General features: G+C 42.4%; 2 protein-coding genes across 4 annotated transcripts in view; one reads left to right on the top strand and one right to left on the bottom strand.

The window, feature by feature from the left end:
- The window catches only part of LOC309533287 (putative membrane protein C3orf80 homolog), a 51,964-nt gene that overhangs the window by 7,835 nt on the left and 24,632 nt on the right, over nucleotides 1–19,497 (top strand). Inside the window, exon 2 of one of the 2 annotated variants that reach the window (XM_082224668.1) lies at nucleotides 11,143–11,179. The exons of the other annotated variant lie outside the window; for it this stretch is intronic. Coding sequence (XP_082080794.1) covers nucleotides 11,143–11,175 — 33 coding nt within the window. The 3' untranslated portion in view covers nucleotides 11,176–11,179. The remainder of the gene's footprint in view (nucleotides 1–11,142; nucleotides 11,180–19,497) is intronic. 2 annotated transcript variants of the gene reach the window in all.
- The window catches only part of IFT80 (intraflagellar transport 80), a 64,900-nt gene continuing 56,769 nt past the window's right edge, over nucleotides 11,367–19,497 (bottom strand). For both annotated transcript variants that reach the window (XM_082224114.1, XM_082224115.1), the window contains exons 17-20: nucleotides 16,448–16,537; nucleotides 16,169–16,341; nucleotides 14,822–14,945; nucleotides 11,367–12,755 (exon numbers count right to left, since the gene is read on the bottom strand). In XM_082224114.1, coding sequence (XP_082080240.1) covers nucleotides 12,642–12,755; nucleotides 14,822–14,945; nucleotides 16,169–16,341; nucleotides 16,448–16,537 — 501 coding nt within the window. In that variant the 3' untranslated portion in view covers nucleotides 11,367–12,641. The remainder of the gene's footprint in view (nucleotides 12,756–14,821; nucleotides 14,946–16,168; nucleotides 16,342–16,447; nucleotides 16,538–19,497) is intronic.

Below are 19,497 nucleotides of genomic sequence, written 5' to 3'. Positions count from 1 at the left end.
TGTGGACCAGCCGCAATAAAACTTAAAAGTCACTTCTAAGCACATGTGGAGCTAAGTTTGCCTTGCCAGTTAAAGTGCAAAGGGTTCAGGCACCAATTCAGTTACTGGTTTTACATAGTCTGTACAAGTCCGTTGCTCCTGCAAGCTCTGTGCTTGTTATACTCGGACCCATTCTGGGTAGTTTATTAATGTACAGTACACTTTTTACTTCTATGTATGCATCCCATGTTCCTCAACAGTCCAACTTCAGTCCTGCAGCTTAGAACATTAGGTGAGTGTAAAGAAGTGCGCTTAACACCAAGACTATAGAAAGTGTTTCGTGTGTGCATGTGTTTACTGACCCTTAGCATGTGCACCGTATGTAAACAGGGAATTCAGTCAGTCAGATGTGCATTATAGGTGCCTCAAATCAGCATGGACCCACTTTTCTGAAAAGAAGAAGCTAATACTGGCAATGCCCAAGTCATTAAAAGTAAGGCCTCTGTGCCAGGAACTCACCTTGAGACTCCCTATCCCTCTTGAAGCCAGAGATATTACATGAGGAGGTGAGGACAACAGCTTTTACTCAGTGCCTAAAGATTTCCTTTGTCCTGTCTAAAGATGAAGACAATCACAGCCTTTTAAAAGTGGTTGAAAGTGCTGTCAGTGCCTTTTAAACAAATGTGCATGTTTATGTCCAAAAGGATGTGTGGTTATTGGGGGGGGGGAGAGAATTTGCAGGTTTTCAGCTTACTTCAGTTTGAAGCTAGACACTGATGGGCACCTATTGACCAGTACCTATGTCGTCACCAATATATAGACACACAACCTCTAGAACAGTCTTGCAACTGCTTTTAAAATATTTGTAAACTTTATTTTTGTAAGGTGAAGAATAAATTTATATTTTTGAAGTGCAGGCCCTCAAGGAGAGTTCAGAAATGCAGGCAGCTGCATGATATATACAGTGGTACCTCGGGTTAAGTACTTAATTTGTTCCGGAGGTCCGTACTTAACCTGAAACTGTTCTTAACCTGAAGCACCACTTTAGCTAATGGGGCCTCCTCCTGCTGCCGCGCCACCGGAGCACGATTTCCGTTCTCATCCTGAAGCAAAGTTCTTAACCTGAAGCACTATTTCTGGGTTAGCGGAGTCTGTAACCTGAAGCATATGTAACCTGAAGCATATGTAACCCGAGGTACCACTGTATACAGACTGACAGGCATGAACACAGATGAAAGAGCAACACTAGATAACAAATACCTAATTCATTAGGATCAGGATGATTGCAAGCCTTTGCTTAGTTACCTAGGAGTAAGCTGCAGGTGAATAACCTGTAGTTTGACTGCACTTTAAAAGCTACATGGTCCCTCTAGCTCAGTCTCTTAGGGTTTCAAGCCCCACGTTGAGCAAAAGATTCCTGCATTGCAGGAGGCTGAAGTTGATGGCCCTTGTGGTCCCTTCCAATTCCACAATTCTATTATGTGTAGTAATCCTCATACACCCTTCCCCAACCTAGTGCCCTTTAGGAGCCATTATTCCCAGCTAGGTGGTGGAGGGCACTAGATTGGGGAAGGTTTGTCCTATTTCTGTAGCGTGAATATGATCAATATTTTATGGGCTTTTTTTTTAGATTACGATTGACCTTTAGCTTCCATTCCATCTGCTGCAGTACTGTTGTTTCGGATGTAAGCATTGCAGGTGTCTCCTACAGCTTGTGGTTAAGAGGCAGCGATACATTTGATACATGTTCATACCTTAAGCAGCAGCAGCAGCATGTTTTGTGTGCTAATTGTTGTGTTTATTAGATGGAAGTGTTTTAGGAGAGCTATGCACTTTGAAAATGAAAATCTGTGGCATCCGAAACAAACTAATGTACGGCCGTGGGGGGGGGGGGAGAGACAGCACAACAAAGAAACCTTAAATGGCCTCCATTATTAGTCACTTTCCTGCAGTTGAAATGCACCAGAGGTGGAGCCAATGACTTGATCTTTGCAAAAGGAATATTCTTCTGATCATCTATGAAAATATGGGGATGCGAACCAGGAAAAGAAACCTTGCCACCCTGCCCCTTTTCACCCAGTCCTTCCCCAAGATGCAGATTAAGTAACACCAAACCAGTGAAACAGTCAGCGGTACTGTTTCTCCAACTTAATTTTTGCCTCATAATGCTAATGTGAGATTTAAGGAAGCGTTCACAGGAAAGTCAGCAGGCAGGAGGAAAGGTGAATGTCTACAGAGCACAGTCCTCTGTTTGAAAGCAATCTCTGTTTGTTCAGTTGTCCAGTCCAAGCCCAGTTTAAAGTAAAAGAACCATATGAGTGGAACGCAGAGTCATGGAAGTTGCCCATCAAATGTTCACACCTGCATGGCAGGCATACAGGTCACCTGGTTGCAACCATCCACTCTGGTGAGCTGCATTGCATTTCTGCTTAAAGTATAGCAAAAATTTCCAAATTTGCACCAATCAGCATATGCAAATTGGCCCTCTTTTTTTGGCAACGGGTAACTGCCCACCTTAGCAGAAGGCAGTGGTGGCTGGTATCTTTGGGATTGGTAAGGCAGAATGGAAAGAGGACAACAGCTGGTGTGGGGGGTCAGACATAATGACAGGCAGAGCCAACCCCTTCTAGTTTCGTCCCCATCCTCCCTGCAAGTTCTAAAACTAATTTAATCCAAGACTAAGCCTAGTGGGACTAAGGAGGAGGCAGCTGACAGCCAGTGGCACCGAAAGAAGGCAAGCAATTGAGGGCTGGCTGGAGGCAGGTGCCTCTACTGGTAGGCAGGGGTTCTTAACCATTAATGCAGCTGCCAGTTCTCCCCAGGTAGTTCTCTTCCCCCCAGGAAGGTTTATAAAATTGAAAGTGAGCTTGGATGGAGGGAAACCAGTGTGGTGGTTGTGTTATGCGTGCATGAGATTATTAGGAGGTGTAGGAGGAGCTCCTGCTACTCAGTCTTCTGTCAAGCTCCCCCTCCCCATATTTCTCTTATTTCAGTTTTTCAAATTCCTCCTGAAAGTTAGTAATGATGGGGACAGATCCAGCTTACGAGAAAGGACATTATATGAGTGGGGAACCAATACTGGAAACATCCTTGAATGGATGCAACGCCAGCCCCTTTTGGTAGCATCACCAACAATGCATCACCTGCAGATTGTAGGGTCCAAGATGGTTAATACTAGGGAAGCCTTTTCCCTCCTTTTTTTTTAGCTACTTGGGTCGCAAGCTATTTAGCACTTTATATTATGGTGTATATAGGGCCTGGTAGCTCACTGGCAGCCAGTGCAGTAAAAGGACCGGTTCCACCAGGCTGTCCTACTTACCCATCTAGCAGCTGTGTTCTGCAGCCTCCATACCAACTTCAAGGGCAGCTCCACATAAAGTGCATTACAGTAGTCCAAGTGGGAGGTCACTGAAGCATGGTCAGCTAAGGTCATGCTAACCTGATCAAGGGATGGCTGCAGCTGGCAGAGCAGCCTAAGCTGGGCATAAGCGCTCTTAACCACAGAAGCAACTTGAGACGTCATCATAGCTGTCAACCTTCCCTTTTTTTTTTTTTGAGGGAAATTCCCTTATTCCAGTGCTCCTTCCCACTGCTATCCCGGATTGTTAGATATCCCATAGACTGTCCCCGGGACAGGTGAGGCTGCTGATCCCTAATTTTCAAGGCTGCTGATCCCTTATTTTCAAATCTGAAAGTTGACAGCTATGGACTTCATTGACAAGTTGAAATCCAGGAATATGAACCTGTTCCTTCAGGGGGGGGTACATGTCCCCTCCCAGAACAGGTCATCTATCTAATTCCTGGACACAGGAACTAGCCACTTACAGCTTCAGATTATTGGTCCCCATCAAGTCCATCACTGCCTGTAGTCCATGACCTTCATAGTATCCCCTGGTTCTAATGGAATGGAGAGATAGCACTGTGCACAAACTGATGGCACAATGCTCCAAATCCCCAGATGATCGCTTGTAACAGATTTCATATAGCATATAGGTGACAGGACAGATGCTTGTGGGATCCCACACAGCCCCAAAGCCATGAAGCTGAGCAACAGTCTCTTGGTTCTACTTTTTGGCAGCAACCCTGCAAGTTAGGAGCAGAGCCACTGCAATAACATAAGAGCCCTGCTGGATCAGGCCAACGGTTCATCTAGTAGTCTAGCATCCTGTTCTCACAGCATCCAACCAGATGCCTACGGAAAGCAAAAAAATAAGGATCTGAGTGCAACAGCAGTCTCCCTGCACTTCTACTGTGGAGGTTGATACACAAAAATCATCCAGCTATTCTGTAATCACCTTTTCCTCCTTTAGCACACCTTTGACATCCTTGTCATCCAAAAGTCAAACACTCTCCTTAGCTAGTTTCATGCTTCTAATGACAGTGGTACCTCGGGTTACAAACACTTCGGGTTACAGACCCTGCTAACCCGGAAGTAGTACCTCGGGTTAAGAACTTTACCTCAGGATGAGAACAGAAATTGTGTGCTGGCGGCACAGCAGCAGCGGGAGGCCCCATTGGCTAAAGTGGTACCTCAGGTTAAGAACGGTTTCAGGTTAAGAACGGACCTCCGGAACGAATTAAGTTCATAACCAGAGGTACCACTCTATTTCTTTGGTGATTGTAGTCTTTGCTTTTAGCAATGTGCTACTTTAGTTCTTTTTCTGCATTCCTTGCATTTCTTTCCCCCAAAGTTTGTATTCCTTTATGTTCTCATTTAGACAAGACTTTCATTTTCCGAAAGAAGGCTCCTTGTCTCTTAATAGCTTCCTTCATTCTGTTAAGCATGCTGGTATTTTCTATTGGTACCTTTTGATTGATAGTATACGTTGCAGGTGAGCTTCTATTATAGCAGTTTTACACAACCTCCAATCATTCTGGAGATATTTAACCACCTTCATTTTACCTTTCATTCTCCTCCTTTTTGATAAGTTTCTTCTTTTGAAGCCACATGTGATCGTTGGACTTACTTGGCAATTCTCAACTTACATACACACTCAATTTGATAGTACTATGGTCCCTGTTACCAGCTGGTTTAACAAAGTTAAAATCATGCTTTGTAGTTGGTGCTGTGGCCAACCTACCTATTTAGATCACCATCACTGAGGTTATTTAGAGACTGTGCCGCATTGTTTGACTGGAACACAAATGTATTCAAGTCTATGTGAGGCCACCTGAAGTCATGAATCAGTGCAACAGTTCCTCCTGTGGATGTCTCCTTGATTTCTTTCTGCATCTGCATCTTTGGCATTTTTCTTTGGTCTCCCTCCTTCCTTTCAGAGTGGTAGCTTTGGCTGTAATGCTAAACACGGTTTGACAACCTCAAACGGAGCACATTGTGTAATTAACTTGAGTGCCTGCAGCACAATGGCTCCATCTGAGTTTCTGCCAATATTTCAAAAGCTGTTTTGGTTTTGAGGCTTGAACTGATATTCATTTTGCCATTGGTATGCTGCATGCACATTAAATCTACATTAAGGCAGGGATGGGGGACAAAATGTGGCCCTCCAGGCAGTGCAGATTTATGGTCTGTGTGTGCAGCCTTTTGGGGAAGTGGGGGGCAGCATTTGTTCACCTAGAGCCAGTGTGGTGTAGTGGTTAAGAGCAGTGGATTCGTAATCTGGGTAACCGGGTTCGCTTCCCCGCTCCTCCACATGCAGCTGCTGGGTGACCTTGGGCCAGTCACGCTTCTCTGAAGTCTCTCAGCCCCACTCACCTCACAGAGTGTTTGTTGTGGGGGAGGAAGGGAAAAGGAGATTGTTAGCTGCTTTGAGACTCCTTAGGGTAGTGATAAAGTGGGATATCAAATCCAAACTTCTCTTCTAATGTGACTATGTCAAAATTAGGCATGTATGAGGAGATAATAATAATGTTTCTTCCTTTGCACTGCACTCATCTTTCTCAACAGAACTTGGGAAGAATCACTGCTGTGGGTCAGGCAGGAAGAAAAGGTGATAATGATGCCTCTGAAATGCCCCTCTCCAAAACAAAACAAAACCCTTGGGAACAATCAGGAAAGATGTGACAATAATGATGATAATGAGTGTGTGCCAGCATTGCCCCTCCCCCAAAACAAATTGGGAACAATCTGGGGGAAGCTGACCTAAAAGTTTCTGACCAAAAGGTCCCAGCCCTTACGATGAAAATATGGCCAAACCAAGTTGTGGCTGAGATCATTTTTCAAATTATGGGATTTTGCTTTTAGTAGGGAATTTGATTGCTTCTACAGAATGCTCTATTTTGATGTGTTTAGCTTATGAGCGCAAGGGGAACTGAATATGGACTAAAAAGAAGCTGGGGAGTGGGTGGATTGCAGGTTTCGCTGAGAAGCAAATCAGGTTTTGTGAGGGATGGGTAAAATTCACGCGGCACAATATGAAAGCTTCCTTTTCCACTATATTCAGAATTAAACTGCAAAAATAAAAAATGAATGCCTTTTATGAGTCTTTGTTGCAGTTATTTTCACATCTCATAATAAGCAGAAATAATTGGGAAATCTTCACACATCGTTCAAAATACAAACATGGACAAAGGCTGGGGGTACCAGCGAGGTTTTAAGGGTCCCAGTATACTGAATGTAGATTAAGCCTCTGCTGCATTTTGCAAAGATGACAAATTTGCATCAAATTTGCATATACCTTAATTCACATGCACATTTGTAGCCTCTTTTGCAGATGGAGGTGGGGCTTAAAAATGAACCGCAAGTCCTGGGAAAACTGCAGTCCTTTCCAAATCAACCTGTCTTCTGCTTCATCTTGTAGCACACACTCTTAAGAAAAACCCACCATCCTTATCACTTTCTGATTTGTAGAGAGGGTTTACATTTAATGGTAGGAACTGAATGTGTGGGACTTCCAACCCTTTTCAAGTTTCTGTGGTCCTCCAGATATTGTTAGGCTTCAACTTCCAATAGTCCAGCCACAGGTTCTCCACCTCTGCCATGCGCTATGTTAGCCATTCAGAGCTACAAATGCGCATTAACAGGTTTTCAGCTTCTCAATTTTTCAGTTATGCAGGGGAAATAGGACCACCAAACCATCAGGTTGTTGTTGTCTAACCAGTTAAATGGAGTTTGGGCAAATCATGATACAGATGTAACTATGCTTTTAATTAAACATCTGGATAGAGCCACTGTGCCAACAGGGTATGATCCAACTAAGTCATACTCAGAGGATATGCTCTGAAATTAATGGACATGACTATCCATCCATGCAGAACTTTAACCACAGGCAAGTGTATGTCAGGCTGCGAGACATTCCTTGCCTGAAACCATGGAGAGCTTCTGCCAGTTATTGTAGACGGCACTGAGCTAGATAGACCAGCGATCTGATTCAGTACAAGGCAGCTTGCTACATTCATATGCTATGTTCATTGGGTCTACTCAGAGTATAGCCTAGTTGGATCGTACCCTGTGGTGTTCTTACACAGCACATAATAAATTTACAGTCCAATCCTATGCATGTTTAAATACTTAGTGTACATAGGACTACTGCCCTAATCACTGGTACCACATAGGATGATTCCCACTGCCATGGGAGGGGGGCTTTAAATGTATCAAGAGAAATTTATCCATCTATCCACCAGTGGCTTGAGCCATGGTAGCTAAAAGGGGAGCCTGTATATCCAGAGGCATTATATTTGGCTACCAGATGCAGTGAATGAACAACAGGGAATGGTTTTCAGCTTCATGCCCTACTCAGGAGCTTCTCGGGAGCATGTGGCTGGTTACTCTCAGAGCGCAGGACTGGATGTGCCTTTGGTGTGACCCAGCAGGGCACTCCTTGTGTTCTTCCCCTTGGAGCATTTGAAGATGAAGATCCAAGTGCTTTTTATTTGCCCACAAAATCCTCACAGGAGAGAAAGGGAGGTGCATTGTTCCAGCTTATCTCAAATTTTGATAAAAATGGTACATTTCTCATTTATATTTAATACAAGCCCAAATTACTCCAGTACTGCAAATTATATTATGGGAATCATTTAACATTTCTGTGAGGGAAGCCAAAGCAAATATGCCAGGATCCTATTACTTTTCAGATTTGTCTTATGCTTTGAAAAAGCATTTTAACTTGGCACGAGTCCCATTTGAAACCGGGCCTAGAGTGTTTTAGTACTTTAAAAACCTTACTGGGGTGTGTAATAGCTTGGCATATCCTTGAGGCTCTTGTCAGTGGGACGTACATTTTTGGTTCAGATTTTGCTTCTTCTGGATTTATAAAAAAATGCAAGCAGTGCAATTTTTATTGCTTATCTTTAATCACAGTATTGCTTCTCTCTATCAGTTACGAACATGCTACAATTACTTTTTTCCAGGAGTATCACAGAATAAAAATAACAGAAGAAATTAAAGAAAAGTTGTATTGCAAAGTTATGCATTTCCGCTGTGGCTAAAAAGTATGCCATAGCAGCAACTACTAGCTAGTGCAACCAGAGCATTTATAAATGTATTAAATGCACAAGTACAAGCCCTGCGTGTCCAAAACCTGGGGAACGTGTGTCCACTGGGAGACGTTCATTCCCTTGTGGAATGTTTCTTAAATGTGTTGGAATGTTAACTAGGGGTTCTGTCATCAACTCAACATACCGAACTTGAGCTCTATAATAACTAATTGGATGAAATAAAGTATGAAGTTAAAACAGCATTTGAGAGGGTTTGTTTTGAGAAATTCACTCTTGCTCACATCATTTGCTAGCACAGCTACAGTGAGAATTCTCATGATGCCAGTGCAGATATAACACTACTGAAGGATTAGACATGGCCATCAACTGGTTTGCTCAAATCGTGCCACCTCTTTTTTGGAGTGCAGATGTCTCTTGCTGAGATTAATCACAGACAATTTTAATATTGGCATTTATGTTAACCATTTTTGGAGGTTCTCAGGGTTCCTGTTTGATTCAGTATCTGAAACAACAGTTTAAAGCTGGCTGTTGATGTTGGAAGCAGGAACCCTTAATACTCCTAAATGTAGTTAACATCAGCGCTGACATGGTTAGGGCCTGCTCAATGGATTTGCACTCCAAAAGAGGGTTGCCATCTCCCTCCCAAAATTGTGAGAGACTACCGCTGCAATGCGGATGTGTGACATCACACACACACAGGCCTGTTGTGGTGGCCAGTGGTGGCAGCTCCTCTTCCTCCTCCTTTCCGCAGCTAGCGAGGCACCCTTTTCCGCAGGGAGGGGCTTGGACGCAGAGCTGGAGCTCAGGCCACACTGGAAAGAAAAAATTGGTCACCTGAAATCATACCCACTAGGTGGGCCTAGCCATCTGGTAAAATGGCCCACTGGGGGTGGGGGCCCTCAAGATCTGGCAGAAAATGTTCCCCACTATTTTCAAACCTGCAGTTTCTAATCTAAATGATTCTGTATTTCAATTACTAACTTATTAAGTGGACAGATATCAGGCTTCTGTGAATTTTAAGTAAAGATATACAAATGTCTAACAAAACGCCAGGGATTAATTTTGCTCTCCCCCCGCCCACTTACTGTATATTAAAGTCCAGAGCTTAGAAAATGATGGACCCTAATAAATTGTAAGTCTAATAAACCATTATAACTGCCTGATCCATAATAAATCAATATTTTCAGTAACCTCTTTCACTATAGGTTGCTCTTTCATCATTGGCAAAGACAGATTTTCCTGAAAGTCATTGGGAAGATAAACCAGTTAAGCTAAGGTTGCCAGGAATGCAAAAATAAAATAAAAATCCTAGTACTTTTTTCAACATTGCTAGAACTCTCTGTTTCAAAGAAACCCATAAAACATTTTCAATAGATGACGCAAATGACATCATTTCTGATTATTGCCATCTATCCTGGCAAAAACATTAGATTTATTTTCATTGTTCCGTTGACCTGACCACGTAAAGGTGACTTCTCTGCAATTAAGAGGGGTAGATATTGTTGCTCAGTGAATAAATACAGCAGCTTCCTTGATCAATTTGGAATAATGTTCAGAAATGACACATGTTCCAGACCAAAAGGCATTGTGTTGCATAAACACCCTTCATTCTGACAATGCTTCAAGATTAGGGTTCATTTGTCTGAACAGTCACCTTAAAACCCCATAGCCCTCTGGGAATCATGTGTGTATAGCTCCCTCCTCAGCAACAGAAACCCTGGCCTGAAGAGGGCTTTCTTGTTAATATGTGTCAGGGGTTCAGGAGCAGAGACGCAGGAAAGGGAGGAAACAGAGAGCGAGGGGGAGGAATACGAAGGAAGGATGAGTGATGATGACGACCCGAGATCCCCGAGCCTTTCCAGTGAGTCAGAGGATTCCCAGAAAGGAGCGCCAGTGGTCAGAGCAAGGGGGGAAAGCAGGGGGACACCCCAGGAAGAAGGGACCAGAGAGGAATCAGAGAGCAGCAGCTGGAAGTCGGGACCTACGTGCCCAGCTGGGAGCAGCGGGGAGAAAGGGGACCAGGCATCGGGTTCCGGAGGCTTTCAGCAGGAGGGAGGGCATGAGTCAGGAGTAGTCACGCCCCCATCAGGGAGCGAGGAAACGGTCAAGAGGAAGGTAGAGAGTTGGGCGCGCGCGCCAAGTTCAAATGCAGCGGAAGCTGGCGCAGTAAGCAGCCCGGAAAGGGAGCCAGGTCCCAAAGCCCGCCGCAAGGAGGCGGAAGGGTCCGGGGGGTCAGCATCGGAAGAGAGTAGGAAGGAGGAGACCCCGGGGGGCAGAGGGACCCAGAGACGGAAGGAAAGGCGCAGGAGGTGGAGCAAGGCTAGGGTATTAAGTTGGTGTGCAAGAGGCGGAGACTCAGACGGGTCTTCGCCGGTCTAGCGTAGAAGACGTAGGGCTGCACGCTGCAGTTCAGAAATGAAACCTGTAACTCAATAAAGACTCTTATAAAGTGAACGCTGGCTAGCGTGGTCCTGTGTGAGCTGGGATCTGGAAGCAGCTCTGACAATATGTTTTAAATGAATTTTAAAGTTTTAGAAATGAACGTGAAATCTACATTTTCTCTCTCTTCAGCTTCATATTCGTATTATATTTATATAGTTGTTATGGATAATATTGTTTACAATGGATAACGGCTTCTACGTAATATAATTTATTAGAGATCAATTGAGTCCAATTAGGCCATAATGACAAACAAGACAAAGACTTGTGCTTCAAAAATCCTCACTTCTGCTCTGAGATTCAAGGTAAAACTCTCACATTTCATTGAAGGGCTCAGTGATCCAACTTCAGACATTATGGTAAAAATGTGAGTCCCTTGCCATTTGGCTGTCCATGCTTCTTATGTACGTTTGACACGGCACTAAGTGATACGTAAGGCTGCTTTCCTGGCTAACAGGAACAAAGCCTGTGGTGGATTTGTAATATTTCTAAGTATTGCAAATGCTTAAGGAGAGAATGGTTTCATTTAGCATTCATTAACAAACCGAAACACGTAATAATTTATGCATTTATTATGAAAGGCACAGCATTTCCATTAACACCAGTTACAAAATGATTTATGATTCCAAGTAATGATTTATTGTACAAAAATATTTTACTACTGATATCACCATAAAACATTGTGTTTTGCCTATTAAACAATCGGGACATTAGTGCTGTATTCTTGAAATCATTGGCAATGGGGATACTTTGGACAAGTAATGAGGCTACACCAATAAAGTGGCTTGAGGTTTTTCTAAATCCCCAGTGCACTGGTGAAATACCATATATAAATAGGGGACATGGGACAGCTTACCATCACAAAATGCTTTTAAAGGATGGGGATATCTGAACCTTTTCAAAAATAGAAAGGCCTTATCACCTAGCATTAACTATTTCTAGAAAAAATAAGTGTCATTTTAAACAAATACATTTTACAACATATGCACAGTGTTAGATGGATTACTTGCTATGTTGAACTTGGGAGAAAATAAGTTTTTAAAAAGTATCTCCAGTTTGGTGCTTGCATATGCTGGTATTCATTGTACAGAGTTTATGTTTTGTATACTTCAGTGTCAACAGAAGTTAGTTCAATTAAGGACTACCCATTACATCAACCATCTTGTATGCCACTGTCTATATCAACAAAATTTGTTTCATGTTAGCAGGGTTCATTATGCTGCTTCTGCTAAAGTTAACCCTGCAATCTCAAAATCATTTACAAAAGAAAAACAAATCAGAAACTTTATTAAATTCCTTGGAAATATTCATTATCCAGCAGTTTCAGGACTTCAGTATGTGCTCATGGTATAATGCTTCCTCAGTTTTCAGGCAGATTATACCTCTGACCCATAAACTTGTATACAAAAAGAGCTTCCTTAGGCATAAATATGTTTAGATAAGCGGTCTGCTTTGAAAATAAATTCCATGCTTGTCTATTGGTAATCTTAATAGCTGGCCATTTATTTATGTGATAGTTTCCACTGCCTCAGCTCTGCTACCAAGACCAACATTTTTCTTTTGAGAAACCAAGTCAGAGAACCTGATTCTGGTAACATATGTCATACTCACTCCAAACTTTTCATATTACCATAACCAGAATAGGATTGCCGTTCATAGCATAAGATGACATACATACAAATTCATTTGCATTAACAATAAAGCAATAGGTATAGAAAGTCCAGGATATGGGAGTCAGGCACTACTGTCCATCCCAAAATACCAAGGCTTACCAGTATGCTGAAGTAGCAGAGTGATAAAACCACTACTTAATATAATCAACATGCCACTTAGCGCTGTATGGTTACGCTTGCTCTGACTGCTGGTGTAGCTGCAGCTCGTTCTCTCTCTTTAGCAATTTCCAATTCTATTTTGGCTTTGATTTTATCCCAGTTGACTTCAAGCTGCAGAAGCCAGGGGGCGAGGGGGAGAGAAAGTATCCATTAATCATAATTATAGTAGATGCATATAAATTAACCTGACAAGTCTTTACTTTATACGTTACATCTGCTACAGATTTCTTCATAACTTTCTGCTTGTTGGCCTTTTGTGGCTGGGCAGCTTTCTGCAATGTGTTAGCAAGATTAAGAAACTAAATCTTGGTACTATGGCAGCGATCCAGACAAGCCCATGTGGGTGCAGCAAATGCTTCTGCATGCAAATGGATTGCCAATTTTTCCTTTTGTTGGCAGCCCCTTGCAGCTCATGGGTTGTCACTCTGGAAAGGCCTCTGACTTTAGAGGCAAACTTGATTGCAGGGTGGGGTTTGCTGCTGCTGGAGGGGAACTGAAAAGGCCCTTGTATGCTCAAAAGTTGTACTTCAGATCCTCACCCAAAATATTAAAATACAGCACCCAAACATCTAGAGGCATTGTGCATCTCAGTTATGACTTTAACCTTTTCACTGATTTTGATATCTCTTTTAATGGATCTAGCATTGCTTGTTTTCTCTAAACCTGTTGACTGGCTGCTGAATGTGTGAACTGACCACTTAAAAGTACTGTTTGAGGTGATGCGGGTATATATAAAAGCCCTAGCTAAGGTTTTGTATCTGTAATGGCACATTCATAGAGGCAAATCAACACTTAATGTTGCAGCTGCGAAATGAACATGTATGTGTACTGTAATCCTACATATAAGAAATGGAATTTGTGCATATTTCAGAACCTTTAGAAAGCAATGACTCCTAAATATTTTCAAGGAAAACTCTCTCCCTCTCTCTCTCTCTCTCTGTGTGTGTGTGTATGTATGTGTGCAAGAGAATGATATCCATCTTTTGCCATATTCACTGCAGTTTGTACCACAGCTTCACAGCAAATACAAAAAACAAAAAACCCTTAATTTTATTAGAATTAATAAATGTCTAGGATCTAAAGAAGTAAGAAATATGTTCTCTAGACCCAAAGAGTTATGCTTGTTTTTATCAAACATGACCCCATGTCACATAGAAACAGATTTTGAAATTGATGGGAGTTTCAAAAGCAGCTTGTGATCTGTTAAAGAACTCAGCTGTTAAAATTAAAAAGGCAACTGGCCCCTTGCAGAAGCCCCTTGCATTAGCTGTTTGGATTCCAGCCTGTATTCCCCCTTATTGTATATTATGTCTCCACTTCCATCAAAGATGGCACAAATAACAGTGGTGACTTAAGAGCCAAATGAGGCCTCCCTTTACCACAACTATTTTATGTTGTTTCAGAAGGCTGCTACTGAGATCTGTTATAGTTCAATCAAAACTTGCCAAATATTGCTGGCCAAGTTAAGTCCCACATGCTGCTTCGCTAAATCTCTATCCCTCTCTTACACAGGAGGAGCGTGAAGGCTATGATGCAGATTGCCAAAAGCTGCATATGATTTTCAGATAATATTTATTATACCTTACTAAAAGCTATGCTAAGCAAAACAGCACTGGGACTTTTGCTGTAGTGGCCCCACAGGATGTCAACCCAAGAATAGGTTATGACCGCATCTGTTACTGAACCAGCTTGCACTGGTGAAACCTCAAGACTGAAAGCTTCAGAAACAGAATCAGCCCCTCCAACCTTAATGTTTCTAAGGTAAAGGTAAAGGGACCCCTGACCATTAGGTCCAGTTGTGGCCGACTCTGGGGTTGCGGTGCTCATCTCGCTTTATTGGCCGAGGGAGCCGGCGTACAGCTTCCGGGTCATGTGGCCAGCATGACTAAGTTCCACCTATATTACGTAGCTGTGTAATATTTACACAGCGTGACTGTCAAAATTGTCATAGGACATCCCCTAACATACTTTGGGCCCAGCTCTGTAGACATTAAAAATTAAGCCACAAAATGCAGATCCTGAAAACTAAAGATAATAAACAGTTAGTTTTATCTGCTACTGTAAAAGCACGAGCACAAAGTATTACTAATCTCATATTAAACTATGATTTCAAATTGTTTCACAGCTATAATGCTGACTTTCTGACAATGTATAGCACAGCTTCCACAAATACTTGCCCCTTCTGCATACTGCAAAAACCTCTGATTTGTTTCTTTTTTACCAAAGTCATCCAAGAACTTTTGTCGGTAAGCCAGAACCGTGTCAACGTGTGTCTTGTGTTTCACTGCAAGTTCTAGTGCCCTAGAAGAAAACAATAATGAGCTCATCAGGCTGAACTCAGAAACTGGCCTAATTACAAATGCTTTGGTTTTTATAAAAAATACATGCTGTACAGTGACTACACTGGTGGAAAGTTTTCTTGACATAAAGCAAGAAGAAACCTAGCATTAGTGCTGGCAATGATGTCTAGGAACTGGACGAATTTTATGAAGTATGTTATGAGAAGCAGTCATATTTCTATTGTCCTTACAGTGCTATTAGGAAATTGAAACGTATCTTCCCCATATAATATACTTTACTCAAAAAGTTTATGATGTTTTTAAAGCAACATTGCTGCTTTCAAGCGTAAACAATGATTCATATAACTATTGGAGAGACTCTAAACACAAATAATGCCACTCTGTGGTCCCTGTGTTGATGGAGTTAAAAATCTGTGACTCCAGGGATTTCCACAAGAAACTTTTGGGGTTCATCAACAGGAGAAGCCCCTGGGTTCACTTAAAATAGGCTTCACGGATCCCAGCTACTATACTTAAAGAAAATCATAAATATTATACGTAAGTAAGGAGCAAAGAGACCCAGTTTGGTCTTTCATAGAATCGAAGAACTTTAGATTTGGAAGAGACCCCAAGGGTCATCTAGTCCAACCCCCTGCAAGGCTGGAATCTCAACTAAACAATCCATGACTAGAAATATCTCAACTAAAGCATGTTTAAAGTAGAATGGAAGAGCAAGCACACAAGTTCTACATTGGTGACTCAATTCTACAGTTAAAAAGAACCACCACCAACAAAAACAGGTTCTCTTAAATATTATGGGTTCTCTTAAATATTATGGGAAATTGCTCTGTCAGCGCTTGTCTGATGGAACAATCTTCCCACACATGATGATTTTTTGGGGGGGAGTCTCCTGCCCCCCCTCCAAACCAATTTGAGGGCAAATAGGGTGAGGGGAGGAAGAAAGCCCCATTGTGCTAGTACACATATTCATGCAGGCTTCAGCTAGTGGGACCTGTTAGCTGAATCCGGTCCTTCTTTTACATTCATAAGAAAATATATTGCCTTTGGGGCAGAATAATGGGATTAAATATTCTTTTTTCTCCCAAATATTTAGTGTTCAAAACAATTTTAGTTAAATGTCAGAGAACAATGACTAATAAAATAATGGAATTGACTTACAAGTTTCTCACAATAGTATTAGTTGAATCTGTAAGGCATATGCTACATCCATAAGAAACATATTACCTTTCCCAGTTGTAAAGGTTAATGTTGACTTGAATAGCTTGATAAATAAGGCCAGCTTGAAGAAGTAGTGTTTCAGCATCCTGTACATTTCCACTGAAAAGCAGGATATGAGCCAATCTTGATTCTTTTGATGGAAGATCTTTAATAGAACTGATATACTGAACTTTGTCAATCTGTTTTTTTTATTTAAAAAAATGTAACAGTTATAATAAAATTAGCACATTTAAAGTTACATTGCAAGAAACTAAGAAGCCAAACTATTAAGGCAAATCTACTTACTTCACCTATTGATGCATAGGCTACTTCTGCTGTATTCATATCTTTACTGGCTACTGCCATAGCAGCTAAACATGCCCACAATGTTTGATCCTTAAAGTGAAAGAGAAGAAGCTTAAGACAATCATTTGTTTTCAGCCAAAGAAAAATGAGCAGAAGTCAAAGTCTATATCAAGCTGTTAAAGCGTCACTGTGGTCCTTCATCACTCAACCCCACATTTATTCATTTCTACTATTAGATGTCAAGGAAATAAATAACTATCTGACTTTCAGAAGACATCTGAAGGCAGCCCTGTTTAGGGAAGTTTTTAATATTTGAAGTGTTATTCTGTTTTTAGTGTTCTGTTGGAAGCAGCCCAGAGTGGCTGGGAAAACCCAGCCAGATAGGTGGGGTACAAATAATAAAATTTATTATTATTATTATTATTAGTAGTAGTAGTAGTAGTATTAAATATGGGCTGCAAACAGATTTGCCAGTAGATATACTTTCTCCACGAAGGGGGATACTCTACAATTAAATTTTCTATTTGAATAAGAACATTTGTTCACTACTGACACTGAAATGTAAGCAGAAGCCAGAGGTAACAGAAAAGAACCAAAATGATGGACAATAAAAATGTCAGATTCTGCTTTTAAACTATGCTACAAGAGGCAATTGATATATTTATTTTATCATGACAATTTCAAATGCATGCGAATAAATCAGAAAGTTACAAATTCCATACATATTATAGGAAAATTACTTGATGAAACTTCATTGTTACCGTATTTTTCGCACCATAAGACGCACTTTTTCCCTCCTAAAAAGCAAGGGGAAATGTGTGTGCGTCCTATGGAGCGAATGCAGGGGGGAGGCAGGCGGGAAAAGCCCTCAAGAGCTTTGTGCACTCTTGGGGGCTTTTCTCCAGGAGGGAGAAGGGACTGACTGGCCGCATCAGTCCCTTCTCCCTCCTGGGGGAAAAGCCCCCAAGAGCGGCGCCCTCTTAAAAGGCTGTGGGGCTCCAGCAGGCTTTTCTACGAGGGGGGGGAATCCCCCCACCTCCCAGAAAAGCCAGGAGAAGCCGCACAGCCCCTTTAAAGAGCGCGCGGCTTCTGCGGGAGGTGGGGGAAGCTGCAGCGGATTCCCTCCTCCCGGGCTCCCTTTGAAGCGGCAATGTGGGAGGGGAGCAGCTTACACTCGTGTAAGCAGCTCCTCTCCCACTTTCCTCCTTCAAAGCAACTACGGAGGAGGGAAGGAAGGGGACCATGGATCCTCCACTCCTTGCGGCTGCTGCGGATTCCCTCCTCCTGGGCTCCCTTTGAAGCGGCAATGTGGGAGGGGAGCAGCTTACACTTGTGTAAGCAGCTCCTCTCCTACTTTCCGGCTTCAAAGCAATCATGGAGGAGCGAAGGAAAGGGACCATGGATCCTCCACTCCTTGCGGCTGCAGCAGATTCCCTCCTCCTGGGCTCCCTTTGAAGCGGCAATGTGGGAGGGGAGCAGCTTACACTCATGTAAGCAGCTCCTCTCCCACTTTCCTGCTTCAAAGTGGAGGGAATCCACTGCAGTTGCGAGCAGAGGATCCATGGCTCCGCTTCCTTCCCTCAAAGCAGGGTGCGGGGGTGCAGGAGGGAAAGAGGGCAGGAAGACACAACCACACTTTGACCACTGGAAAGTCCACCCCAGCCTCCCCAGAGTTCCACTGAGACAGCCAGGCTAATCTCGATGGCCATAGGTCAGGCTCAGCATTATTAACTGGACTTAGATAAGCCATGGTTCCCCTTCCTACCCTCCTCTGAGGCTCAGTTTAAAGCAGCAAAGCGGACAGGAGCCGCCGGCTTTGCTGCTTTAAATCATTTAGTGCAACATTTGATTCAGAATATTTTTTCCCGTATTTTCCTCCTCTAAAAACTAGGTGCGCCCTATGGAGCGAAAAATACGGTAATTATAGAAAATATATTCCGATCTAGGTAAAACTGTAACCATATTGTTAAAGCTACCAGATATGAATGACACAGTGGTACCTCGGTTTACATACACTTCAGGTTACATACGCTTCAGGTTACAGACTCCGCTAACCCAGAAATAGTACCTTGGGTTAAGAACTTTGCTTCAGGATGAGAACAGAAATCGTGCAGCGGCGGTGCGGCGGCAGTGGGAGGCCCCATTAGCTAAAGTGGTGCTTCAGGTTAAGAACAGTTTCAGGTTAAGAACGGACCTCCAGAATGAATTAAGTTCTTAACCCGAGGTACCACTGAATTTCTATTTGCAGGCTCTTAAGAGGGGCAAATGCATTATATAAAAATTAGTGTAGAAACCAAAGCTATCTGATAGTGCAATCTTAACCAAGTCTACTCAGAAGTAACTACTACCGTATTCAATGAGGCATTTCCCCAGGTAAATGGGGTTAGGGTTTTTGTAAATGACTGCATAAACCTGCCATGTAAACAAATAGAGGTGAATTAGCAACTTATGTATCTGCTTGCCTTGCTGCCCTCTGCTCCAATTCCCACCTGTGGCAAGGGTATCTGTTGCCAGGAGAGACAGCCACCATAGCAGTGAACTATACTAATGAGCCTGTTCTTGTTTCAGAAGACAGAAAAGATGTCAGAACACAGTGTTGCATGTTCCCTTTTGTCTTCTTCCCTTAAAAGGCTACTAACCCTTACGCGTATGTGCAAAAAACATAGAATGTAAACACTGTAATGGTGGCTGCCAATGCCTACATTTAAACAGCCTGGACAGGCACATATGACAGCACTCTGGAAGCAGGTGTGAGCAGAAAGGCAGCCAGTCAGAAGGAAGGATGAGCAGTTTGCTACTCAGCTCAGGCAAATGACCAGCTGCATCAATGAGAAGCAACTGCATTTTAAAAAGCATTTTAAGAATTTTGGGGGGAATTCAATCCTACAAACCTGCATGCTCTGTTTCAATTTTTTTGGCAGATAAAATGCCACAGTTATAATTTATGATAATTTGAATTAAAAAGAGAGATAAGAACATGTCTGCAACTTCATAATAAAGAAAAGAAATATGGCTTTACCAGAATGTAAATAATTTTAGAATTCTCACTG

This window comes from Podarcis vaucheri (assembly GCF_965113315.1).
Source record: "Podarcis vaucheri genome assembly, chromosome: 5".
In the NCBI taxonomy this organism is placed as follows: domain Eukaryota; kingdom Metazoa; phylum Chordata; class Lepidosauria; order Squamata; family Lacertidae; genus Podarcis; species Podarcis vaucheri.
The sequence above is the reverse complement of the archived record's forward strand: the minus strand, read 5'-3'. Positions and strand labels throughout refer to the sequence as shown.